The sequence below is a fragment of the Siniperca chuatsi genome, linkage group LG6 (assembly GCF_020085105.1).
Source record: "Siniperca chuatsi isolate FFG_IHB_CAS linkage group LG6, ASM2008510v1, whole genome shotgun sequence".
NCBI classification, from domain to species: domain Eukaryota; kingdom Metazoa; phylum Chordata; class Actinopteri; order Centrarchiformes; family Sinipercidae; genus Siniperca; species Siniperca chuatsi.
This window is the reverse complement of record NC_058047.1, coordinates 8,841,278-8,868,990: the sequence shown is the minus strand read 5'-3', so window position 1 is coordinate 8,868,990 and position 27,713 is coordinate 8,841,278. Positions and strand designations below refer to the sequence as shown.

Sequence of the window (27,713 nt, the reverse complement as noted above, 5' to 3'; positions counted from 1 at the left end):
AACTCAAGAACACATGTTTAAGAAATAGAAAAATACTCACCTTTGAATAATAATTTGTGTAATTTGATTACATAGTTAAAAATTCTTGAAATTGCATTTACTCCTCATTTAAAAATCCAGAACCTATGAATGTGCATATATTTTTAATATCAAAAGTTAACCACTGAGCACAAAATGTCTCCCACTTCAATGAAGTCCATTCTCAGTCTGTGTGTGTGGAGGTTTTAGGTTTCCATATCACTTATATAAGTTGCATACTGGACAGACTGGCTTCCAAACTAGTTGTGATGTCAGAAAATCATGTTCATCCGTATCGTCTTAAACTGATATTTACGGTGAGCACAGAGAAACTTTTCAGCCTATTCAGCAGATGAACGTGTGTGCGTCCAAGTCAACACATACATCATTCTGCACAGTGAAACATCAAAATGAAGTAACAATAAGCAAAATACATTTCAGAGTGGAGGGGGACTTTGAAAGTCCAATTGCTGTTCATCACAGTCCTGAGTACGACGGGGGCACAGGTTGGAGGGATGGGATGATGTTAGATTAATCAAACAGTTACTCAAAGATGGAGGAGGCCCAGGTTTTCTGAACAGTTCAGGAGAAAACAGCAGCTAGAAATCTTGGAAGCAAAGACGAGTGAGTCCTGCCTGAAAAGGAACGAGTTTGCAGGAAAAGAACACAGCTGACGAAAGTGGAACATCAGTTCACAGAGCACACAGGTCAGTGAGAGGTATTTCTAATACCAAACATGAATTATTTCTGTAAGCAGTAAGGCCTTGTACATGCCGGGGCGCCCCAAACATGAATGTTTTTGATGGGGTTAGAAACTGGATCACCTGGAGCAAACCCACACAAATATGGAGAGAACATGGAAACCCACGCACAAATGCTTCAGTCAGGTTTGAACAGTGCTGAACCACCTATGCTGCCCCTGAAACACCGAGACAGAGTTATTATCAGAGTGTGTTGCATAATGTGTATTGAGTACTGCAGATTTGCCTCCTTGTGGGCAGCCATTTCCATTTGTACCATGTGGGTGTACAGAAATCTGAAAATGTTCTCCTCTCGACAACCGTTGCCATGGTGGCCATCATGGATACCAGGCTGATTGCATGGTAACATAATGATTACATATGCTTGTTTGTGTGGCTGTGCACCCTCCAAGCCAAAGACAGAATTTAAATCGCATTTTGCTCATAACGGCTCCAATTTAGATGATAGATTTTACATCCCACCAGCCAAAAGACAAAACAAAGGTATTATGGAGAATATGTTGACCCCTAATAATCCCTGTAGCCTGTAAAGGGCTTTTTTGCTTTCAAACTAACCCCCTGTTAACCTACTTAATTGTTTTGATGTCTGTCTTAATTTCTGGCACAAAGGACAGTGTATAACTGATGAAGAATAATATACAGACAGGGATGAGAATGGAAAGGTTGCCTGGTATATTGTGAACAGTATGAACGAAAGCAAAGAAGGCAACCTGGCAGCATCAAAGTTGTCTGAAATCCTTCTCTGCAGAGACATTACATTTACATTGACAGGAGCATAACTGGGAAATTTGGGGCCCCTCACAAGATGTGACACTGAATACAAAGGATCATAGGATCACAGGAAAGCCTCATTAATCCAGATGATATACTTTATCATCCCTTCCCTCTTAACTGAGCTCTCCTCAGTTATTAATACCTTCACTATCTTGTTGTAACACTGGTCTAAAGCATAATTAAGAATGGAGGATTTAATCATTCAGAATGTATTATACTGTATGTTCTCCATCTCAAACTGAAGAAAAGTAGCCTCACTCTGGTATCCAGGCTCAATATAGCTCGTATGCCCTATCAGAAAGAGTGAGACGGTCCTAGTCCCCCTCAGATCCTGAATCCTGCTTTTAACGTATTGTTATTTAATGCAGATGTCCATCCCTCATTTTACTGCAGACTCCCCCTTTTATCTCTCATTCCCCTTCTTATTGTACATTTAATCAGTGCTTATACTGTAGCTGAAAACCCTCTGCATTTTTAAGCCACTTATCACTGTTGACAATATGCGACTGTATTTCCATTCTTAGTCAGCTTCTCTCTGGCACCCTGAGTGAGTGTTCACAGTGAAAAGCAACTATTCAGCTCTCCAGAGGCCTTCTCTGACTGCAGATTACACCACTGAATGTCTCTTTGTACTGTCTCTGTGTCTAATAGACATATACAGTTTGCATGCAACATTTTCTTAGAAGAGCAAGCAAATTTACCAAAAATGATGACTAATGGTATTCTTTCAGGATTTTTACAATTTGTTTCATCTCTTTTTCAAAAAGTTTCATACTTCTGTTCCATCACGGGTAAATATTGGGATGTTTAAAGACCTCATTAGCCATGTGTCTGTTACTTAGCACTTGTGAATAAAACAATCTCCAGATATTGATTTGTTTGCAAATTTTAAAATGCTTTCCCTCCCAAGGAAAACAATAATAATAATAACTTTATTTATATAGCAGAGTTTACAAAGTGCTTTGACAGACAAGGCACAGCAGAAACAGGATATCCAGAGGGCAAAATAATAGCAGAAAGCTAAACAGACCAAAACAACACAAAAAAAAATAAGACAAGACAACTTAAAAACAATGAAAAACATGACAAAGGAAATAAAAACAAATGGGAACAATAAAAGCAATAAAGAGACGAATAAAACGACGACATCACATAAAAGCATGTCTATAAAGATGAGTTTTAAGAAGTGATTTAAAAGAAGGCACTGATTCTACGAGCCTCATCTCCTCAGGCATGTTGTTCCACAGTCGAGGGGCCCTGATGGCAAAAGCACCGGCACGTTTAGATTTAAGCCTCGACTTTGGAAAATCCAGAAGGACCCCACCTGAGGATAAAACCGGTGAGAAGCCGAGCTGCTGTATCCTGAACCAGTTGGAGGCGAGAGAGTGACTTTTGGTTTATGCCAGAAAAGAGGGAGTTATAGTAGTCAAGTCTAGAGAAGATGAACGCTTGAATAAATCTTTCCAGGTCAGAGTGTGAAAGCATTGGTTTATTCTGGAGATGGTTCTTATTTGGAGGAAACAGGACAGTACAACTTTTTTGATTTGTGGTTTAAAGCTTAGATCAGAATCAAACAGTGCCCCCAAATTTCTGGCAGTGGGCTTCACATTTGCAGACAAGGGACCAAGGCTATTCTCAATGAGAGTGATGGGGTTTGGGGGATTGAACAATATGATTTCTGATTTTGATTTTGAAAATGTTGTGCCATCCAACAGTTGACGTCACTGAGATAATCTTAAACAGCAGCTAGGCTTTTTGGGTCACCAGGTCTCAGGGGAAGGTATATCAGGGGAAAGCTTACCATACACCTTATTGAATTTTCTAACTGACCATGTCTATTTCCAATCACAGCCGCAATTAATCTCTATTGCCCCAAACCATTGCCAATACAATACGTCAGCCCATCGGTCTCATAACCAGGAGCTTTAACCTGATGACTTATGGCAGCCACAGTGCTTGTGGTTCCACATGAGGACGTCCAGGCCTGTTGAGAAAAAATGTGCCTGGATGGAGTCTGTGTAGGCTGGGGGAAGGTTGTCTGAGAGCCACAGGGTGTGAGTGTGTGTAAGTCTACTGAGAGTAATGTGATAGTCTTAAGTAACACAGACATCTGTCGTACTTCATTACACTGATTAGACTCTTCATTTATCCCACCCCACAGGGACTCTGCTTCATCTAAACAGCTTCTTAGTGAAATGATCTGAAATCAGCTGCAACACATACTGCAACCTTAATTTGAGTTACTAAGATTTCTGCTTTTGCGAGAAAAAAAAAGGCAACAATTAAAAGTTACATTTTAGAGTCAGCTGCAACAGAAGTCTTTGAAATTGAAATTGATGTTCATTAAGACAGTTTGAGTACAAAGGGATTACACACATGTGTGTTTTTATTTCATTTAGCAATATATGTGTGCAGACCAGCCGGTTAGCCATGGGTGTCTGTGCTGTCTAAATCTAAAGCTGGCACACCCAGCATCATACAAAATGTATGAGTTAGCTGCAAATTTTTTAAAAATCTTAATATTTTTTTTTTCTTACACAACTGAAATTCATTGGAATTAGTTTTTACTAATGGACAGAGAGACTTGTAATGAAAGTTCAAATGAGCGCAGGGTGGGTGGTGTTGGTGAGCTGATGACATGGTGCTTTAATATGTTGGTTTGATGCGTGTAGATCAAGGCTGGCCAGTCTGTTAGTACATTATTAATACAACATCAATTTTGAGACTTCATTACAACGACTATTGATTACAAACAATCAGGGCCATTAAAAGGATTAGCAGCTTCTTTTTGCATTTTACACTCAGCGCTTGTAAATTCAGCTTCACACAGGTGGGATATATTGCATTAGATTTATCTAGGTGTACCTAATAAATTGTTAACTGTTATGATTGTGGCTGCTTGTCCTTACTTATACATTGCTTTATCAGTATTAACAATCTAATAACGTGGGGGCCAACAAGTAGACTACTTTTATTTTTGATACTTTAAGCACATTTTGTTGGCAATACTTCTTTTTAGTAAAGTAGGATTTTAAAAGCGGGACTTTTACTTGTAAACGAGTATTTTCACATTGTTGTATTAAGTTACTTTAACTCAGTTTATTTAACTGTTCACTGCTCAGTTCAGACGGGAGAGCTGTTATTTTTATTTTGGTAGTTCCAAATACTCAAATCCAACGTGTTCCTTTACGCATGTTTTATTTTGAAAGTCGTACCGGACACTTCATGATGTCATTGTAGGCGAATGACAGCCTGGGGTCTCCTCTCGCGCTCTGCGGCTGCTGGTCGCTGTCATCATGCAGGTGGAATCTGCGCAGTGTGGATCTCCAACAAGACACACCAGCCTCCACCGGCCTACAGCGATCACACACCGGACACTGGACTCTGGAGATCAGACTGTGGAGGAACCAATCAACAAGCCACTGGAAATAAACAGCAAATTAGAAGGGTTTTTTCTTTTTTCAGTTTGTTTAGATATACGGGCTTCATCAATTTGATAATACAGCTAAAATACTAATTCCTCTAAGCATTATTTTGCTGGAATAAGCGCATGTTCTTATGTTGATGCTGTCAGATTGTTTTTCTCTCCTGGCGCAGTCTAACTCAGCTGGAGTCGCATAGGATGCCATACAATCCTATAGGAAGTGACTCCAGCAGCTTGACAGGCAACAATTTCCAAGAAACGAAAAGGACGTAGTCTTTGTCCTGCGGATCTTTTCGGTTTTAACACGAACACGATGGATGAAGGCACTGCCAGCGAGACCATCCCCGATCTGAAAGACATAGAGGTGAAAATTGGCCGGAAGACCCCCGAGGGATTGCTCAGGTGGATGCGGGAAGATGCGTCCTCTCTCCGGGGAGACGCCAAGCTGGCCACCGCGCACGACACCAGTAAGGAGACGGGGACGAAGAGTTTGGATGAAAAGATCAGGAAATTGAAGATGGAGATGGTAAGAGTGCTTTAGTCGACTGTGTGTGTGTGTGTGTGTGCGTGTGCGTGCGCGCTTGCGTGGTGGCACAGGCTGTTGGACGTGCGGCAGACTCTTGTTTTCCAGGATGTGGCATTCACTGAACTGTCACCACAGTATTGAGATATCCTGCCTAACTAAGGTCCTGCTCCATTGGTCACTGTTGTTGTGAATATTTAAACATTTATCAGCAGATCAGTTTATCATGACTCAGGGATGTACTATGCACACAGTAGGCTACTATGCAGCACAGTCATATAGTTGTAGAACTCCTGGAAGTGTAGATTAATCAATGAAAAACACAGTACCAGATAACACTTAGATGAATTATTTGAAAAATAAGTTTTAAATTGTAAAACAAAAAAACGGTATATGTTTTTGATATGATTGCAAGCCATTTCATGTTTACCACAACTATCAAATTGTTATTAAAGACCAATAGTTAAGATCTCAATATTTAATGCTTAGTTAATGCGCAAAAGGTCAAGTGTGAAATAATCATTGAACATCTGCTGGTGATGAGAACGAATGGTTAACTTCTATTGTCCAATGGGACATCCTCAAGCCCTCTTCCTGCTCAGGTACAGATCTTACACTGGAACTATGACCCCACCGATACTGGATTTTAGAGGCCAATACTGATATTGATAATTACGAGTTTAAAAAAATCTGATAATGATATATTGGCCAGAGATATATAGGCCTACTGAGCGGGACATTTTACAGTTGAAAAATCAACTTGTCAGTGCTCTCTGGTGGACAAACTCTGTAATGGTGACAGGGTTTCTAAATTTACTCAAACCTAGTTTCTGTATTGCAATTTCTTGTTACTTATCGACCAACATATACACCAATACCAATATGTCTGCAATAAGCTAATATTGGCTAAAAAAAGTATTTTTGTAAAATGTCCAGGAAACTTCCTTTCGGGAGCATTGGTACAAATATTCCAAGAATTTAAAATTTCTCCTTTGGATCTGCTTTCTGTGTCATTTGCCATTGCATGTGCACTTCAGTGCTGCCCAATTTTAAGATGTCTCTTGGCACCAAAGGCTTCTACTAACCAATGTTTTTCTTTTTTCTTACTTAATGCGCTCGTGCTAGCATATTATTATGTTTTGGTTAAATGTTAAAAATAAGCAAATGCTAAAGCAAAGGATAAGATGGTATAGATTATGGATGAATAAATAGATGATTGATGTTAATACAATTCTCCTGTTCTTTTATTGTGTGATTTACATACTATTACCAGGTACTAAAATTTGTCAGCATATCAGTTCATCAGGACTAAGACACAGTTGATACGTACTTTACATGTTAACACAAGAATAGTTAATGCTTAGTTATATAGTTAGTTAAGCATTAATATACGACCCAAAGTTTACTATTCTTAACAGTGGTACCATTATTGCTGTAGGGACTCTCAGTGTGGCTCTCAGTGGGACTCAATAGTAAATTAATGTTATTCTCTGGTATTCCGTTCTTTAAAGGAATAGTTCAACATTTTAGGAAATCTGCTTGTTCTCTTTCATGCCGAGAGTTAGATGAGATGATCGATACCACTCCCATTTCTGTAAGGTAAATATGAAGCTACAGCCAGCAGCCGATTAGCTTAGCTTAGCATAAAGATTGGAAACAGTTAGCCTGGCTCTGTCCAAAGTTGATAAAATCCTTCTCATCTAACTCTTGGCAAGAAAGTAAATAAGCATATTTTCCCCAAATTCACAGACCACAATTCCAGTCTAACAAGACAAGATTATGAAGACTATATATTTACTAGTGAGAATTAACTGCAATTAGTCTACTAAACAGTTACATACTGTACACAGAGACTTACTGTATGATGATATCAAGAGTCTCTTTTTTGAGTTTGCGACTTAATAGATATTACTGTACGAAATGCATCAGTGATATTTGTAATTTGAGTTGTCATACTCACTCCTCACCATGCCAACAGCTGCAGATGGCTGTGTTTGCTAGGAAATGAGTTCACCACCAAAGGCCTGTAGAAATGTGATGAATTCATTGTCCATCTATTGTCAGGTGGTTAACACTAATCACACCATTCATATGAATTAAGTTTTGGTGTCATATATTGGTACATCATGTCTCTGAAATATATTTTAGGGCTGCTTTTGTTTTTCACATATTAAATGACACATTAAATCACATGTAGAAGCTTACGAACTGCAATCAAACGTTTTCTTTTGTCCAGCCAAGATTGTTCTTTGTTTTGACAGCAGATTATTTCCTATTGAGCAGTGGTTAAGTTGTTCCATTAAACACATATCTCTCTATCTTCTTGTTTACATAGACCCAGCCTCCTCCAAACAGTGGAGGTCTGTATCAATAATGCACCACTCTACAGTTGTTTTTTCCCCCTTCTGTGATCATGTATATCATACATTCCTGTGGTTGTGACACAGAGCACATGCACTATCACCAAACTCCCAAACAAAGCAAGCTGTCTTGTGAGAGAGTTTCTCCAAAACACATCGGTGGCATTCAAACATCCAAAACACATTATCAGTTTGGTCACATGTTAGAAATAGAAACTTCAGTGTTGTAGCAACACAAGCTCATGATGCTGGCAGCCCAGATGCACTTTAGATGTCTGGAGAGTCCTAAAGAGGAAGTAGTCCTCTCCCCACTGTAACTGGGCACTTCCTGAAGAAACATATCAGCTGTACTTTTAGGAATGTGGGCCTATAAATACTATTTGGCCCTCTTAATACTTGCCAATATCTTGCATTTAGAAGGTGCTTATATGTGTAATGTAGTTTAGTTTAGTTGAATTTACACATGACACTAGACCAGCATGGGCTGTTTAGGCATATAGGATACATGTCACATTAATGCCACTGGGGATACGATTTATGATATATCATTTTATTAAAAGATATGATGATACATAATGCATTACCATATGAGTCAGCATATTAAAACCGTGTTGTATGAAACTTTATTGTAAAGGAAAGATTAATATCTTTTCATGAAAGAATTTACATTATATGATATTTCCATTAAAATGTTGCACATGTTTTAAAGGGATTCAGAAAAGCAAAAAGTGAAGCAATATGTTTCCATCAACTATATATTCAAGAGGATGTGATAAGATGACACCAGTAGCTTTGCATCATGGGATTTCATTGCTGCTTCCCACCTAATATGGCTTTTTCATTAATGAATGCATTTGACTCATCTGATCCACTTGAGCCCTGTGATGTTTTTCACAGCTGCTGTGATGATAGAGATGCGAGTGACATATGGTTATTTGCACCTCCGCTCTTTTTATTCTTTACTTTTTGTTGTTGAATGTTTTGTTGGCAGTAGAAGAAGCAGGAAGCACCACAACATCAAGAAAAATGTGTGTTAGTCAACCACTTTTTCAGATTCATGGCAATTGTTCCTTAGGTCTGAAACTGTGCAAAAATAAAAACAGGTGAAAGAAAACATACATTTTGAGTGTTTCCACCACATTCAAGGTCCAAAATTAATTCATTCTTCAAGAATGTGCCTTCAGTCCTCCATCAACGTCCATGTTAGTAGAGGTGAAGCCTTTACAGTCACATCACAAATCCAATGTCAATCACTGCTGGCACCATGATGTTAGGAAGGTCCATTTGACAGCTCAATATGTAAAAGTAATGGCTAAACAAATTAAATATGAGGTTAGAAAAAGACATAACTTAGTACGATATTGGTCGCGTCAGTTTGGATCCATGGAGTAACATCATCCCTCCTAGTTTTGTCAAAATCAGACCAGACACAGGCTGGTATTACGTCTCCAAGCTTTCCATCAGCCCATTCATTTCATAGGGAATTATATAAATTATTAAGCTATCAAACTGGGAATGTTATAGAGAAATTAACTGTTGTAACCCCCAGACACTGATGTCAGCCAGTTCCCAAGTGTATAGTTGATTAAAGCACCTAGTTTGGATTCACAAAGCATGCAGGGAGTTTCTATAAATCTGTCGAGAGCAGAGGACCAGACTGAGTTGTTAACAGTTTTAGCCATTAATCAGGTTTGCTGCAAAAGAGGGAGGACTGAGAGAGAAGTGATAAAGAGCCATGTCCTAACTGGAGGGGAGTGAAACTTCCAGCACAGAGCCAGGATGCTCCTCTCTCTGTGTGTGTGTGTGTGTGTGTGTGTGGTTGTTGCATTCATCTATCAGAGTGGTGTAGTGTAATGGGAATGCAGAAGAAGAGTTCAGACCATTGCACTTTCATCAGAAATCTGCTTAGTAAGATGTGCAGTAACGCGTGTGCAGAGTGTCTGCAGAGTAATGCTAAATGGATCACAAAGCTCACATGTACACACACTCGTGCATGCATGCGTAACCTGGCAGAGTCCCTGGAAGTGTTTTTTTCTCACTGTTTTCTGATGCTGAACACTTTCTGTATTTGCTCTTTTGTTCCACAGTCATCTGTTACTCTACTGTATCTGTCACCACACAGCATGGTGATGGCGGGCTGCAGCATCTGTCTACTGTAAGCTCAAGGATGTGCGTGTGTCTGTGTGTGTGAGCCATGTTCTCACTGTGTCACCATCAGTAATGAAATGTTGCTCTGCTTCTTGTTAACTGTCAGGAAAAACAGGATGTTATTCTGCATTTCTAACACTCCTTACAGTGTATGTTAGACTGGAACAAACACACAGCCTTTTACACATAAAAGGCAGTTGTTTTACAGTGTCTTTCCCTTTGCATGTCCAGCTTATGTAGAAGCACCTGTGGACGACTAGCAATGCTACGGAGCAACTGTTTGATGAGTGGGGTGCCAATTTGTTTGGGCATGTGGTGATATGACACAAATTCTTGCCAATGGTTGCACACAGTGGTCGAAGAAGTACTCATCTTTCACTTCAGTAAAAGCAGCGTAAAAATACTCTGTTAAGTAAAAGTCCTTCAAAATCTTCAAACAGTACAAAAGTATTAGCATCAAACTATACCTTCCAACAACATAAACATACTCATTATGCAGAATGGCCCATTTCAGAATCATATATGTTATATTACTGGATTATAATTAGTGATTAATTACTTTATATACTGCTGGGTAGCTTAGTCTATTTATCATAATTATTTGATTTATATTTTGTATTAATATCTAAATCTGCAAAGTAACTAGTAAATAAAGTTATCAAATATATCTAGTGGAATAAAAAGCACAATATATGACTCCACAATGTAGTGGAGTAGAAATATAAAGTAACATAAAATGGAAAAACTCAAGTAAAGTACCTCAAAATTGTACTTAAGTACAGTACTTGAGTAAAAGTTACATTCTACCAGTGGTTTCATGCTATTTCATTGATCAACAGTTGGTGGTGGTAACATCAAGAAACATAGCAATACAAAGGCAAAAGGTGGGGTAGAAGAAGACTGCTAGTTAGCAAACATGAATGTCAACAATGCAGGTTTTAAAATGTAAAAAAAAAAATCAATGTTGTAAATGTTTTATTAGGAAGAAACAGCATTAAAGAAGTTTGTCAGACCTCAAGGATACACACAATGCATTTTGGTGAAAAACACTAAATAAACAGAAACTTTAAAAATCATGTGGAATGATGACGGACAGTTTGCTGTTTACAAAGATGGTCTGTCACTGCTTTCCAGACTGATTATTTTGATCAACATTTAATCAATTTCCACTTAATTGGTTAGTCTATAAAATGTCAGAAAATAGTGAAAAATGTCCGTCACAATTTCCCAATGGGATGTCCTCAAATTGCTTTTCTAAAGGTATTCAATTTACACATGATATTAAAGAGAACAAGCATCAAATCCTTATGTTTGAGAAGCTGGAGCCAGATAATGTTTGACTAATTGATTCATCAACAAATGTTTTGGCGCTATATTGAACAAACACCATTTCATCATTGTTCTGGCAATAACGTGTCAGAGAAATATGAAGGAAGACATCTAAAAGATGACACATATAGAAAGTGTACTTCATTTGTGAAAAGGCTTTTGGTGTGATCTTCTTAGATATCTGGCGTTAGGCTGTCTGCTAACATACCCTGTATACTGTGTAGGCACGCACTATGTCAATGCTTATGGCTCGGTATTGCAGAGAACATTTTACAGCACTGCGAGCTGAAGGCAGATAAATGTTGTTATTAATGATTTTAGTGTTGTTGTTCATCTCTGTGGGAGCAGTTTTAAAGCTTCTGCCTTTTGCATTCATCTCCAGCTGTCTAATGGAAGACACACTCTCCACTAATCTAAACAGACTTACTGGATACAGAGACACTCCTTTAAAACCGCACAAGACTGGCAGTCAGCACACACACACACACACACACACACACACACACACATACATTGGCCCTTTGTATACCAGTTGCTTTGTGCATTTTATACATGACCAGCACATGTATTTCAGCTATCAAAGGGAGACATACAGGGTGAATGCTGTGTTATTGCTCGGGGTATGTCATTCTTCTTTTTTGTCCATATCTGCTTGTCTCTCTCTGTAGCTTTTCTCTGTCACTCTCTATCTCTGTCTTCCACCTCTGGGCAGATGAATGTCAGTGCAAAGTCAGCTTTGAGCACAGAGCTGAGTTGTAGGGAATCAAAATTTAGTCTGTTTAATCTCAGTCTTCTTTCTCTGCGTGGCTACTGGCTATCTCCTCAAAGACTTTGTCTAATGAAATCATTGCCAAATCACCTGAGCTCCTTTAAGCATCCATAACATTTTGTTTTCAACCCTGTCTCTGAGAAATTATGTTTATAGACACTTCTAATTTGTTTTCCCAAATATGTTTTAATAAGCATAGTTCCGAAATCAGGACAAAAATGCAGTAAATCATTTTCCAGGCAGTATTTTAATCTTGTGAAACATTTATTTTCATTTGGTCTGACTTGTACTACGCAATAAAATCATGCATGTTGCAATCCAAAACATGTCTGCTGGGCAGTCTGAAAAGGAGAAAGAGAATAAAAGAGAGACACAAAGATGATTATAGAGGGGAAGATAAAACAGGTGGAATGATCAGTCAAATAAAGAAACACAAAAGAGAAATATGAAAGATATTTTACAGAGCATTCAGAGGTGCACACAGACAGATGGAGCATTTGGAGGTTTATGGAGAGACAGGGCCAACCTTCTGCTGTCTATCGAGACTGTAGGGACTCTGCAAGGTCGCCGTATGTCTGCAGAGGGCCTGAGTTAGATTGGGAAGGTGAAACGACAGACAGCGACACCAGGGGACATGAGAGAGAGAGAGAGAGAGGGAGAGACTGTGCAGATAGAGACGGGTGTTTATTTTGCTGGTGTATGAGAGAGCAAGTGCATGTTCGTGCTGTCCCTGCTGGCAGTGATTCAGCAGTCTGTTAGGTAGCTGTGTGACATTGAGAAGCTGTTTTCACAACATGGGAGAGTCTGCGTCACGCCTCAGCTGTGCATACATTATCACAATGTACTGTATCATGACTGAATGTCTGTGTTTAGACACTCAATTTGTCAATACATGATTGAAAATACATTCTAACACTTAACATTCCCCCAAATAAAAGGAATATCTGATCAGATTCTGGAGGGCCATGCTGTTTAATTTTGCATATTGATGAGGGAAAACTGGTCTACCATAACATCTGAAATAAAACTTAAAGGATAATAATTTGGTCCTGTTAAAAGTTGGGTTTTATTTTCGTAGTCATTTTAACATTGCACTCACCAGAATAACTGATGAGTTCATTGCTACAGCGAAGACAGATGGAGCAAGAAACATGAGTGGCCAGCCAAGACTGGTTGTAAACAAGCCAATAATATTATTATTACAGATTAGAATGATGACCCAAACTACAAACATAAGACTGAAATTGTAGCTCTTTAATTCTTTAAGATATGCAGTTAGTATTGGCCCATGTCTTATTTGTAAAAAGGTATGCTGACAAAGAAATATCTGCGAACAAAAGCTGCATTTCATAACTTCCTGAACAGCAAAGATGACGGAACATTTTGTGAATTTGTTTCTCCTGTTTGTTGTTGGTATGCAGAGAAACGACATGTTGATGTTTAAAAATAACAATCACTTGAGACTTTTTATGTAAAATGTATCAGAATTTTGCAGCAGCTATAGCTCCAGTTTGTGTGTCTCGTGTAACCATTTAAGCACCGTCTCTGCCTGGATAAAACCAAGGTTCATGGTCCAAAACATGTGATCCAAAACATTGCACCACAATTTGCTCTGCCACAAAATCCACATTTTGACAGAATAAATGTCCAACAAAGTGTCCAAGGAAAACTACAATCTGACAGAAAACCAAAGTCCAACAAAATATCCATAATAGTAAACTTTCCAACAATCGTAAAAAGGGACTTCTGATGTGTCTGGAAGTCCTGGCACGTCCAGGTCTCACTGGTTCCTTCTACTTTCAAAGAGGTAGAAATAGGTCAGTCAAAATCAGGGATTGAAACACACCTTCAGTTAAATTCCCTCATGCTGAGGAGATCACTGAAGTGTTAACGATCAGTCATCTTCTCCAGCTGGTGTTTGCATTCAGTGCTGAAGGCATTTCCTTAACCTCAGCTGTGTTGCACTGAAGCAATATTGATTCATCTATTGTGCATTTTTGGATTAAATTAATTGATTATTTAAGCTGTGGTTTGTCAAAAATAATGACAAATACCTTTCACCAGATCCCAAAGTGATGTCTTCGTGTTGCTTGTTTTGACAGACGAATGATCAAACCCCCTAAAAATGCTTGCAGCAAATGTTTTTTGTTACTGATTACCATTCAGTTGATCAGTTATTTGATTAGTAGACTAATTGTTTTTACTTAAATGTATAATATATTTAGTTTAATTTACTCGTATAATCATATTTATCTTAAAATTAAGAAAAACACTGGTAATATAATTATCTACATTATTTTACTTTATTTTCCCAGGAAGTCCCATTGAGATCAAAAATCTCTTTTACAAGAGAGACCTGGCCAAGGTTGCAGGTGTACAAAATCACAACATATTAAAAAGCAAAGAACAGCTATTCAAACACAATGGCCTCTCAAGAAAAACAACCACATGCCTTCAGCATTGTTTCACTTGATGAATTTTGTTCAGAATAAGGCAGATTACTCCATTATTAAAATGAAAACATCATTTGAGTTACAAGAATCCTGAAACTAAGTTAAATCTCATTCAGTCAGCAGGTTTATTTTAAAATAAAGAATGATATTTAGCTGAATATTGTTTGCAGTGCACTCACATGCAGTCATGTACCAGATATAAAAGGCAGGAAAATGAGCTTTCCAGAATCCTATGGATCAGCCAGAAGGTGCTCGGCCTCATGCCTGAGTAGGAAAACTGAAATCTGTTTGGCTGTTGGTGTAGTGATGAACAAAAAATGAGACAAAATGATTAATGATGTTTCAGTCATCATTGCTGCATAGTCCTGGATGTCCATTCTCTGCTCTCATCCTGACTGTTGTCACATAAAAACCTTTTGACCCCAGTATGACATTTTTCCTTTGACTGGATCCTCCCTATAATGAGTACTTTTGACTTAATAATATATAAATATAATATAAATATAATAAAAGTCTGTATATCAATCTGGATATCATGAAAATTATGGAGATGAAAGAATTTCCTTCAAGAACAGCAGCATGACACACAATGCAAGATACAGTTGGCATGCATGCAAACTGGATGGATTCCACTGTTGGCACAAGGATGGGCATGTAGGCGTTTTTAATTAGACGTCAAAAAAGCATAAGGGACATCTGCATATCTTTATTTAGTAACATACAATGTAATATCATCTTTGTATTTTACAATTTTGATTTCTAGATTGATTCTAAAAATAAAAGAAATCGCTGTTAATATAACCACAAGTAAGTCTTGCATTTTAGATGATGAAATGAACTAATCTGGCTTGTGGTTACATTTCTGCTTGTTTTTTCTCCTGTTATTTTCTTTTATGTTTTTATTTTACATTTGTTCACTGAAACTTTTCTGTTTTGGGAACTGTATTATGATTAATTATGTGCACTTTCTATATGCCAGGATATCATTTTGAGGAAAACAAATGTATATTTAGGGCTGCGACTAATGATTAGTCACATTTATTTTCTTGATTAGTTGATTAATCATTTGGTCTATAAAATGTCAGAACATTTTGAAAAAATGCTTGAAAATCACAATTTCTTAAAGCCCAAGGTGAAATCTTCAAGTTGCTTGTTTTGTCTGACCAACACATTAAAACACAATATATTCAGTTTAATATCACATAAAACAAAACAAAAGAAAAAATAATTTCCTTTATTATACAGCTTTTTAAAATGGATGTAAACTGTCAAATTTAGGAGTCTATATGTTATTGTAGATACAAATAGTTTTGGTTTGACTATGCTACACATTCATCACAACTGGTTTTTGCTGAATATAGAATATGGAGTCAAATGCAGCCTTCGCACTAAAGAAGAATGAGTAAAACAGTGTGAGAGCTACTGTGAATTTAGTGGATCTATTTGTTAGACAGGCCCAGCTCAGCAGCAGAGTGAGCACAGACTGGTGGAGCGCTCAGCTTCATTAGCATTGTGCCACCTCAGCGCTGACAGGCATGGAGCTACTTTTACTGCCACCCTCATTAGGCACTAAGTCTTTGCCAGCCGAAAAACCTCAAACCTGAACTCCACCCCAAATGTCTGACTGTGCCCGAGGACGTCACGCACACACACACACACACACACACACACACACACACACACACACACACACACACACACACACACACACAGACAGACAGAAAGCTGTGGCTGTTGATCTTTGTTGATTCTTTGTCTGGCAACTCCTCCCTGCAATCATGTGATGTGTGCTTTTATGTGTGTGTCATGTACAGTAGAGGCGGATGGATGGGATGAATAATTAGATATCTATATATTTATCTTCTATTTCATGTCTTCCTTTTATCTCACTCTTGTTTATTTCTTTTTCCTTCATCTCGTGTTGTTAGAGCTGCGTCTGCCAGTTGTAATTTAGCATACCGTGTGACTTTGGCATCAGCAGATCTGCAATACATTGACCACACAGCTCAGGCCTTTACTTTCCTCTAAACAAGCTTTACTATGAAAGCTCCAACACTTTGCTTCATCTCAGCTGTTCCAGGTTTCTTTTCTGCCTCTTAGATGATGTGTGTATGCCTGTGTTTGTACTTATCAATTTATCAGACGCTTTTGACCAAAGCAACTTACAATAAGTGCATTCCAACTCAAAACAATCCAATTGGAAGTGCAACTCTCCCGTATATACAGTTAAAAACATGATCAGAGAGCTACAGTGCAAGAGCTTAGGGATTTTTTTATTTTCTAAGAAATTAGATGGAAATAAGAGCTAGCATGGGGTGTTGAGGTGAAGAACTGAAAACTGGGTTTTCAGCCGTGTGGCGACTCTTGTCCCATCTGAGAACAAAAAGCTGGTCCCCACAAGCTTAACCATCTATGTATTTTTGGATTAAAACTTAGCTTTTAGATAAAATTAAAGTCACGCTTTGGTTAAGGTTTGAGCAAGGGTTGGGGTTAGGCAAGTAGTGGTTATGGTTTAGGTTTGAGTAAGCCTCTAAGGAATTAATGTAAGTCCTCACAAGTCACATAAACAACCAACTTAAAGGTTTCAAGGCAATCAGACTAAGTAACACTGTTTGAGCTAATGATGTATGCCCATATTACAGTCCACTGTGATGACAGTTGATACATATGGCATGGATAGCATGGTGGGCTGTAAGTAATAGGAGCCAACCCCACCCATATTCAGTTGGATGGTTCCCATGCGGCTTTGGACTCCTTGAAATAAAGCTGCTTGAGACACCTCATCAAAGGTTATGGCCTGAATTTGGACATAAGTCATGAGCAACCAAAGGGGGACTTTTCCTTCTCTGATTATCATCATCAGTATCATTTGAAGGATTTTTATAGGCCTGAAGAGGTGAACGTATCCAATATTTCACATGAAAAAGATAAAAAATTAGAGGGAGGTCAGAAAAAAATAAACATAATTTTGTGTGAGATTTTCCCTTATCTTATCCCTTTAATCATCATGTGACTTCTCAGTTTTATCTTGGGACCCCGTGGGTGCTTCCAACCCACAGTTTGGAAACCACTGATCTAAATCACTGATCTACTTTATGACTTTTTAACCTCAGTGGGCCTGATACTAAGAAAGATGAGGGGATGACACTGAATTGGAGAGGACTAAATGTGATAAAATAGTTTTACCCTACAGCCAGCAGTGATTACTGTCCTGAATGGTCAGCCACTACCTACGCATAGAGATGATGTATGAGAGGTATTATTTTCTGTACATGCACTCTGTTTTCCTTGTAGATGACAGAATCTCAGGCTCTTGAATACCCTGACAGATAGAGGGATTTTTGTTTTTTTGGTAGGTGTTTTGAGCAACACTAAGTATCATGACAGGAAAACCATACAGTCTAAATCTACAATGATGCATCGCTCCACTGGAGACATAACCCTTGATGCTAACATTATGCAGGACCAAGAGATAAATAGCTTGGCAGGTTGGAAGAATCAATACGTTCCTCTCCACTGTTTTATTGACGTGAAGGGTCATAAGGACCCAATATAGGAAATAAGAGAGGTATACGAAGACTCCAAAAGGTCAAAAGGCAAAGTTCTTAAGGTCCCTGCACTTCTACCTAACATCGGTAAAACTGCTACATGTACCATTTTTGACCATTTATGCACGTTTTGCTGTAAAAGTACCCCTTACACAATCTATAAGAATCATATACTGTTATGCTTTACAATATACAATTTATAGTTTGTGTATGAACATGCAATGTTTGGGTATTTTGCCTGGTTGTGACTATTATGAATGGAGACACTACAGTATATTTCATATAGCATTGCATTATAACACTTTGTATTTTGTATAAGCTAGTTTAGTAAAACACTGTGATGGAATGCAACTTAATACATTAACTCAACTACTGTATTTGGACAAATTTGAGGTATTTGTACTTTACACTATATTGTACTTTTTACTGCACTATGTTTATCTGACAGCTATGGTTACTAGTTACTTCCCAAATTAAGATTGTATATTGAAACATATACATAACATATATGATGAGGTTATAAAATATTATGTATTTTTAGGTTGAAGTACCATATATATATATATATATATATAGTATACAGTAACGCTCACTTGTGGATCATGCTTAGATACTTTTTTAACACAAACATGGTATGGTAATATTAAAAGCTTATAAACTATTTATTTTACGATATGACTCAAGAAAACAGAGCTGCAATGGCCTTGAGAAAGAAAGAGACTGACATCCTGTGGGGGCACAGTGAGCGACAGACAGAAAAAGTAATAAAGAAAAAATATTACGTCGAGGGATCTGAGATACTGAAAGACTAAATGCTTAAGCTTTGAGAGAGCCTGGTTATCTGCAGAGAGGGGTGGATATCATCAGGCCGAGCTTTGAATGTTGGTGCTATATATCACCTCTTGGCCCTGCACTTCGTAGATCTCTGTTAATGTATTCTAGAGAGGAATTTTCCATGACTGCTGCTGTCGTTTTTCCTTTTATTCATCATTTAGCTTTTTCAACCTCCCACACACACATCCCATTAGAAGACACCAGTGACTGTTATTTTTGATTAATCATTACTTTATTTGTTATACCAGATGACATCATGAATAAATAGATGTTTGAGTAGCTTGCACCATTTACAGGGTATTTAGACATCTTTTTAAAGTTTTTTTTTCTTGATTGTATTGTCAAATGTGTCATACTTTCCACTGTATCAAATTTCCATCTCTCAACGGCTTCTTCTGCAGAGTTAGTTTTGGTTATATTTCCCTGTTAACACTTTTAACCATCTTAATCCACCGCTTACAGTACACTTCTCTAAACCTTCTTTTTCCCCTTTTACCAGTATGTCCCTCTTTCTGTTTTCTTTTATTTCCATCTGTAAGCTTTTCCCCTCTACCTTTGCCTTATTTGTTTCCACATTGGTTGCAGGGTATACTCGACCTGCCAGCGTCTGTTATACTTTACTTCCAATTATGGTAATCTGCAAAGGTTTAATAGCATTATAATGGTGTTTGTACTCGTTTGTGGAGCCAAAGCTGAATGCTTAAAATAAATATCTGCAGAGTTCCCCAGGTTCATAGTTTGTCTGGTTCTCATATATAAAATTGTTTTCCTATTACAATCTGCAAACTATCAAAACATTAACTCAATGAAAATAATCATAAACCTCAACATGCAGCTTTATTTCATCCATGTTCTTTTTTATTTCTCCATAGGCTCACTTGCGCTCAGTGGACGTGAAGATCTTGCAGCAGTTGCTGGCTGTCCATGAAGGCATCGAGGCAGTGAAATGGCTGCTGGAGGAGCGCAGCACGCTGACGAGTCGCTGCAGCAGCCTAACCAGCAGCCAGTACAGCCTGGGTGAGGGCCCTGACACCTCCTGGAGAGGCTCCTGGAGCAGCCTGCAGGACCCCAATGACAAGCTTGACAACATCTCCATCGGCAGCTACCTGGACACCCTGGCAGATGACATGGATGAGTACTGCCCCTCCAGCTCTGAGTCGGTTATCTGCTCCACCATGCCGCTGGTCTCAGAGGCTACTGCTGGGGGCTGGACAGGGGGAGGCCCCGGGGCCACAGTCACAGCAGCAGGGACAGGAGCTGGGGTAGGGGTGAGGTCTGGTACTGGGGCTGGAAGTGGGATTCGGGCTGGGACAAATGCAAATGGAGCTGGTGTTGGAAATGGGACGGAGGTGAAAGGTGGACCAGGTACTGGGGTTACCAGTGCTATCACTGGGACTGCTGGGCCTGGAACTGGGAAACCAGCTGTTCCTGTCAGCTCTTCTCAAGCCACGTCTGTGGGCCCCAAGCAAGACGCTCCGGTCTGGACCAGGGCTGCAGAGACGAGTAAAGGAAGCCCTGTTTCTAAGGACAATACCCAGACACAAACCGTTAAGTCTAATGCCGTCCTGGAGAAACCAACCATGCAAACAGGCAGCCCAACCCGCCCTAGCCTCAACGAGAAACTGGGAACCAGCCAGAGCCCCAAAGTCAAACCTTACAAAAATGGAAAGATCGACTTGGATACTTGCAAAATGAACGGCAAAATGCATCTTGAGTACGACGCACACTGGCGGTGGGTGCAGTCGCAAGAAGATGTGACGTTTTTGTAAGAAGGATAATAACAGAGGGGGCTAAAACCACTATTGAACACTCCCTCTGTAACATCAAAGACCAGATCACTGAAGGATTGAAGAAGAGTGACCTGCTGTTGTGAAATGCACATAGTGAGGCTTTCCTTGTTGAACGACACTGGGTTTGAAAGACAAAGAATAACTTTTTTGTCTTGTTGTTGCCTCCTGTGACTGCACTAACTTTCTATAAAACATTGATGTCAGTTTTAAGGCGGATGCACATAACAGGATTCTGACCATATTTAGCCAAACTTAGGAAAATCTATTTTAAAATCCTGTGTCATAGTTTTTCTCAGGGTCTTTCTCGGCATTCCCTGACTTTTTCTCTTTTCTTTTCTTTTCTTTTCTAAAGCACAGTGAGATGATCTGCCAGAGAGCTGAAACATGATTTCAGATTGCTTGACATAGTACATCAGCCAATGCAAATTAGATTTTAATTATAATTTGACTTTCTCATCCAGAAAAATAATTTCCAGAAACTACAATATCTCTACTTACGCTAAATAATTAAAACCCCGGGGCACAACAAAGATTTCTGACCCCCCCTAAAAAATTTCGCTCTGGGATCTCCTTAATTACCTGTGGTGGGCCCTCTACAATCATCACCAAATTTAACTCCTCTAACAGCCCTGATAGAGCCTATTGTACTGTATTTAAGTAAGTAGAAGACCAAAGTTTTCTCATATCAACCCATTATGTTGGAGTCACAAATTATATTGATTGTATAAACCCTTTGACTTAGACAATATAACTGAACACTTAAAGGTTATAGACAGTGTTACTTGATAAAGTATTAACATGAAACATAAGTTTTAAAACCTTTTGATAAAATCCGTGAGTGTGTTTCTCCCCGAACTCGTAGCTACCTGCACAAAAAGTAGAAGATATGAAAATAGAAGACCTCCCTCCCTCTTTGAGAAATACTCATAGCATTTGTGTCTTTGTGGAGCTAATACCTTCAGTGCTTAACCAACCATCTGCAACATTGTATATTCATTGAATCACAATACAGCTACTCTGTGCATCAGGTACTAGTCGTGACTGGTTGTAGGCAAATACTGAATATGGCTGAATTTATTTTTATTTTTGAACCGTTATGGTAACCTTTGCTAGTTTTTATAAGCAGCTGTTGTGCCTGATTGGTGTAAACCTTAACTACATATGCCTGTACCTTCCTGAAATGACTGCACTGTTGTTATGATAATCTGAGTTTTTGACTGATTTTATTTGTATTATTTTTGCCTCCTCCTGGCCTCTGCTTGCGTCTACAAATGGCTAGACCAACAGTCTGTGTGCTGTTGCCATGTGAGTGTTGACTGGTGAATGTGTTATGTTGGCTGGGTGGATATTGCATGCCCTGTGCTGAGAGCTTTACTGGTTAAATCATGAGAAAAGTGTGGAAGACCTAAAACAATCAGAGAAGAAAAGCAGTATTTCTTGAAGCCTTTCTACTGGCTTACATAAGCAGCCTCTTCTTAGCAAATTAAATCAAATCATTTTGTCTGTTCTTCAGGAGTTTCTAAGACTACTGACAGGGAGATGAAGTGTATGTGTGTTTGTGTGTGTGTGTGAGAGAGAGAGAGCGACAGATGCCGACTGCTTGCCTGAGCACAGCTGGCCTGTCAGGTTTGGATAAGAATAGATGAGTCCCAAAGGTTTTCAAGCGTTTTCAGCTCATTCATCACAGCGTTACTATATCTCCTACCAGTCTGCAGTTAGTCATGTTGATGCTGCACGGGTAGTGCAACACTTTTGATAAACGGAGGGGAACATATTACATAATCAGTACATAACCTTTTATGCTACAGTATTCCTTGTTTAAAAAAAAAAAAGCTCCTCGTGAAAGGTTTGGCTTACCCTCTCTCTTACCTTATGACCTTCTGAAAAAGCTGACATTGAAGTCAATGTGTGGTATAATTGTACACTTCAAATTCTAAAATGTTTCACTCGCTCTGTCCTTTTAGTGCTGAGTTGAGTTGAGTTAAACTCAATGCTAGTTCCAATACAATATATGTATGAGTTTTGATTCCACTAACAAAACAAATTACGTTTTCAGTACTCATATGGACACATTTCAGTCAGTACCAAAAAAGTACAAGGCTCTACACCCAGCCCTTTCCCTTTGCATCCTTGCATCCTACTGTAAAAGTCATTTCATACATTTCATGCATTGTGACAAGGATATGTTTTTATTTTTTTCACCATTCTTGACCGTTCACTAAGCCCCACCGCCCTTAGTTTATGTTGCTACCTCTGTCAAGCTTCGCATGGCACATATATGCAGTTAATGTGGCAGATTTACAGCTCGAAATACTAAGTAATTTTTTAAACAATGGGTCCTTGATTTCAGATAGAGGTAGACAGCAGGCAGCAGAAGAAGGCTTCTCATTTCTACTAATTCCTACACACTGGACCTTTAAATACGCACTTGATGGCTACATGATATCGGCTAGAATGAGACTGTCAGTACTATAAAGAAAAATGTAAGATTAGACTGGTCATTGTATCACAACACTGTTTGGCTGATTAGCTTACACACGTGTTTGTATTTTCAAACAATATGTTTCACTTTTAACAACAAGAGAGAAAAGAATATGAGGACTAATCAATGTGTATGGACAATGTAATGCTATCAGGTCAGGTTAACTGGAGTTGCTTCCCCAAATCCATTAAAGAGCAGGACAGAGGTAGCCTAAACTCTGATAGCATGTAGGACAGGCTGCCACACAGTGGGGAAATATTATGCAGTGGATAGGTTAGTCGTGAACTTTTTAATGGACCCTGTAACCCCACAACCTCTACACTAATGATATGCTAACTCTAACGCCTTGGAAGTAACTACTGTAGGTACTAAGCTGGTTAGTCAGACATGCTAACGATTGAGTTTACGTTAAAGTAGGAATGGATTAAACAGTGTGTTTAATTCTGCCCTTACACTTTAACACTTGCTCTTACTACAGCCCCTTTCTACATCGCTTCAACATGTGGAGAAATTCAAAGCTTGACCTGTTGTGCCTAGTTCAGGAGAGGGGTTTAGCAAACGGTTAATAAATGGATCACGGCTTTCACACCATGTAAAGAGTTAATTGCCTGTTAAATGCTACTGCTTGCATTTATAATGCAACTAATTGTTATGACGGGTTGACTTGGGAGTCATCTATAGCCAGTCCACCTTCAATCACTTTCAGCCAGGTCTCACTGTAAAGAAATTCTACAGGCAGCTACAGTGAGATGTTAAACTCAGCATCTCCATTTGTTTGAGCCACTGAAGTGTTTCCTCTCTCCTCTTTCTCCTGCCTTTCTTTTCATCCTACTTTCCACCACCGCACTGGTTTGATGGAAATGTGCAGTCTGTGCCAACACACACATCATGCACACACAATGCCCTCTCGCTGGAGACAGCACCATAAAGCCGGCACCACAGAGACAGCGACTGTAGGCCAGACCTGGAGACAGGCAAGGAAAAACTGTGTTCAAACTGGACCGTGAACTCTTGGAAGAGTTGGAACATTTAGAAAAATCTGTCCCCCGTTTTTCTTTCCCTCTAAATCTCTTTGAATACAAAATGAAGAGCATCTATCCATCGCTGGATAAGTATTTCAACCATGGTATATCATCCAGCCACAGTATAGACATGAAGTCATTTGAAACCTCCTTCCCTTTTTAACATATGTGTTGGCCACAAAGCAGTATTGCATGCCAAAGAGACTGTCTGCTCGTTTGTGGTTTTCTTTCCAAATTCGTCGAGCCATATGGGAAAAAAACCCTACTTTTTAGTGCAGGGAATAAACCTGTAAAACACATTACATCAAGCTATATTGTGTGTCTTTGAAGCTATACTGTAGCCCAAGCTGCTGTAATGTGTTTTTCACTGGGAACATCCATTTTAAAACTGGAATATGAACATTGTTTTAAACCGCTCATTGGCAGAGATTTAATGAGTGCTGACAGTCAAGGTGCCAGGAGAAAATCACTTGTGGCCTGATTGTTTTTGAAAGAGGGATAATAACTGCTGTGTGCATGGATAAGAATGGAAGTGTTACTAACTTGTGGAAAATACCTTTCAGTCAAAGCTGAAAGCCTCTCCTCACCCTTTTAGAGGGTGTGGAGGTAAACACAACCCGGCAGACTTGCTCCCTCAAATCCTTCTGTTCTGTCCTTTCATGATGTCCAGGATTTATCAGATGCCCAGTGCGTGATGTGTTTGCCTTGGCTTCAGGTGGCACCCTGCAGCTATTCTGGGCACAAGACAAACAGCATGATTACATAGACGAGTGGATATCCACAAGGTTGCCATGACAATGAGACCGAGCAGGCTTCAGCTCCAGTGGCTACATAAAACAATGTTTACTGCAGTACTAGTGGCAGTGTAGCGGTACTGTTAGAATGATGTCAGGTTAGATGAATGAGATAAGATAAGATGACTGGTGATGCATTTTAACAGAGTCAGAATAATACCAACCATTAGAATGATGTTTAACACCTTTAAAGGTAATTTGTGATGAATCCTGATTACATTTTCAGGTACCTCTTCCTAGTAAGGCACCCTTTATAAAAGGGGTTGTAAGTTTTACCTAATAGTTTTATTAATGGTTTTTCTTTTTTCTAATTTACTAATAAAATACATTAACAATAACAAAATGTGGGTTATCAGGTAGTGAAAAATCCCTTATTTCTAGAAAAAGAACTGCAAATGATCTGGACCAACGTCAGTTGCAGACTTGATGATTAAAACTCTTAATTCTCTTAATGACTTATTAACATTTACAACTGCAGACTTGGAGTTTGACACAACAAACCATGAGCATTGATTGATGGATTACCAACATTTAACTGCATTATTACCACATACAAATACAAAGGGTAAACACCAACCAATGGGATTTTTTTTTTTTTTACCAAAGCCAAAATATAATATAATTGATCTATAAAGTATTTGTAAATTATTTATTAACCATTAATAAATCCATTACTTATAAACACTTTATTAAGGGTGCCTTATTATAACCTGCCAAGCACCCAGTAAGAATATTTAATGCCCATTGAATTAGCTAATACAGGCTGACTGAGGGAATGTAAATCAATCTAGCTGCTGCAAAAAGTGCTAGTTCAGAATTAATTGTCCTTGTTGAAATCTCTTGAAAACTTTCAAAAGAGAAAAAAAACTAATTCTTAGAAATCTCTTATTTTTAATCTCTAATCTTTCCTGGTTAAATAAATGAACTAAATGAAATACAATATTAGATTTTTTGTCACCTTGGACAGCTCAGTATGTTTTTGTGAATAAAGATAAGTCTTGTCCAAAGTTAAACAATCTTCATCACCATCTTTCTTGTCCAGGTACTGAGTGCAAAAAAAACTGTAATTGTGATGTCTGCCTCTCAAGAACTGCAACAGTGTTGATCGCGCCCTTTTAAGTTATTACGTTAGGAATCAAACATTTGGATGAAAAAGTCAATTTGGGCTCAAAACATTTTCATAATGTAATAAAATAGACATTTTAAAAGGAGTGATTAACAGTGTTGAGAGGCAGAAATCAAAAGCCACACAAGGTAAAAAAAAATTGTCAGTGTCAGCTTCAGATGTTAATTATGTTCTTCAAGATATTAGGAATTCAGCATTTTAGGGCAAGCTTTTCATTTTCATTGCAGCACAACAATATGCACAGTAAATCACTGTACATATAGTCATTGCTGGTACCGATTTTGCATCCTTCTTCTCACACTCCCCACTGCTATGTTCTGCAGTAGTACACAGCTCAGCCATCCTCTCTAATAGCCACCTGAAATGCTGTCAAGAGCCCTTTACTTGCAAGTTTTGGCCATTTTTGAGAAGCTAAAAGTAAGACTGGTTGTGTCTCCCTGGAGGCAGAACAGAGGGCTAAACTGTGAGCTGAGCGGCATAGCACACAGCATGCAGCTAAAAGGAAGCTTCCACTCCCGGTGTCCTGCTGTTTTCTTCCTTCCTCTTGTACATACACAAACACACATAAGCACAATTTATCCCGGGACTGACGTGGGTCTCTAGGTACCTGACAGCCTCTCAAAGACAGCCATTAAGTGTTTCCTTTTCTTGAATCTTATTTATACTATATCCCTGTGTGTGTGTTTTGTTCACATCCCAAACTGCTCAAAAAAATCGAAGTGAATTGAAATAAACCCCACTGAGTGCACACTGTGCTCTGAACTGTGTCCAAAACTTAACTTAGGCAACACAAAGCATAGAGGACTGAAAGATAAAAGGCACAGAGACCGACTGCAGTTCACTGGATCAGTTGAATCAATATCTTGCTTGAGTGAGTGGAATTGTTTTTATTTCCATGGTATGATGCATTTTTTAAAATTATTTTATTATGCAATGTGTCCAGAGAAAAATGTTATTTTTTCTTTGTAAATGTTGTGTGGAAATGTTCAACAAATAACTGATTATGATTATCATTAATGTGGAGAATTACATTATGCAGAATGTAAATTATATGAGCTTATCCAATGATTAAAGATATTTTAAATGTTTTTGCTTGTGTTTTTTTTCCCTTATCAAGAAAGGAAGTGGGAGATCACGGTGATGTTGCTCATGAAAACATTCTATTTGGCAGTTTGACCTCTTGATCCTTTGGACAAGTGTATCAAATATCTCCCCAGAGAAAAAGCAAATAAGACATTTAAAACCAAAACCTCCCCACCCTCTCTTCATTCAGCAGCTGTTTTTCTCTCCTGACCTCTTAATCTAAACTACTCTGAGTGCTTTCAGTGAACCTTATGTAGATTTCTAATCAATACACCCTGCCCTCCAACAAAGGTTTATCAATGCAGAGCCATTAGCAATCAAAGCACTCAATGGCCATTTCCCAAAACAACTTCGAAGACGACAGTATATTGTGGTTTGATGAAAATAGAGAAAGCTTCACTGTCCTTCTTCGTGCAACCACTGTCTAAGGAAGGTTTATATCTACTAATGGCAAATGCTTTCTTGAAAAGTAGAA

General features: G+C 38.6%; 1 protein-coding gene across 1 annotated transcript; it reads left to right on the top strand.

Annotated features, from left to right (window-relative positions):
- The first annotated feature begins 4,762 nt into the window (after positions 1-4,762).
- lurap1 (leucine rich adaptor protein 1) lies at positions 4,763-27,243 on the top strand. Its single transcript, XM_044200169.1, has 2 exons — positions 4,763-5,503; positions 19,814-27,243. The coding sequence occupies exons 1-2, from the start codon at positions 5,291-5,293 to the stop codon at positions 20,708-20,710; spliced, it is 1,110 nt and encodes a 369-aa protein (XP_044056104.1). The 5' UTR covers positions 4,763-5,290; the 3' UTR covers positions 20,711-27,243.
- The last annotated feature ends 470 nt before the right edge of the window (positions 27,244-27,713 follow it).

Coding starts and splice junctions, on each gene's coding strand:
- lurap1 (XM_044200169.1), top strand. CDS start 5,291: ATGGATGAAGGCACTGCCAGCGAGACCATCCCCGATCTGAAAGACATA. Junction 5,504..19,813: donor GGAAATTGAAGATGGAGATG/GTAAGAGTGCTT, acceptor ATTTCTCCATAG/GCTCACTTGCGCTCAGTGGA.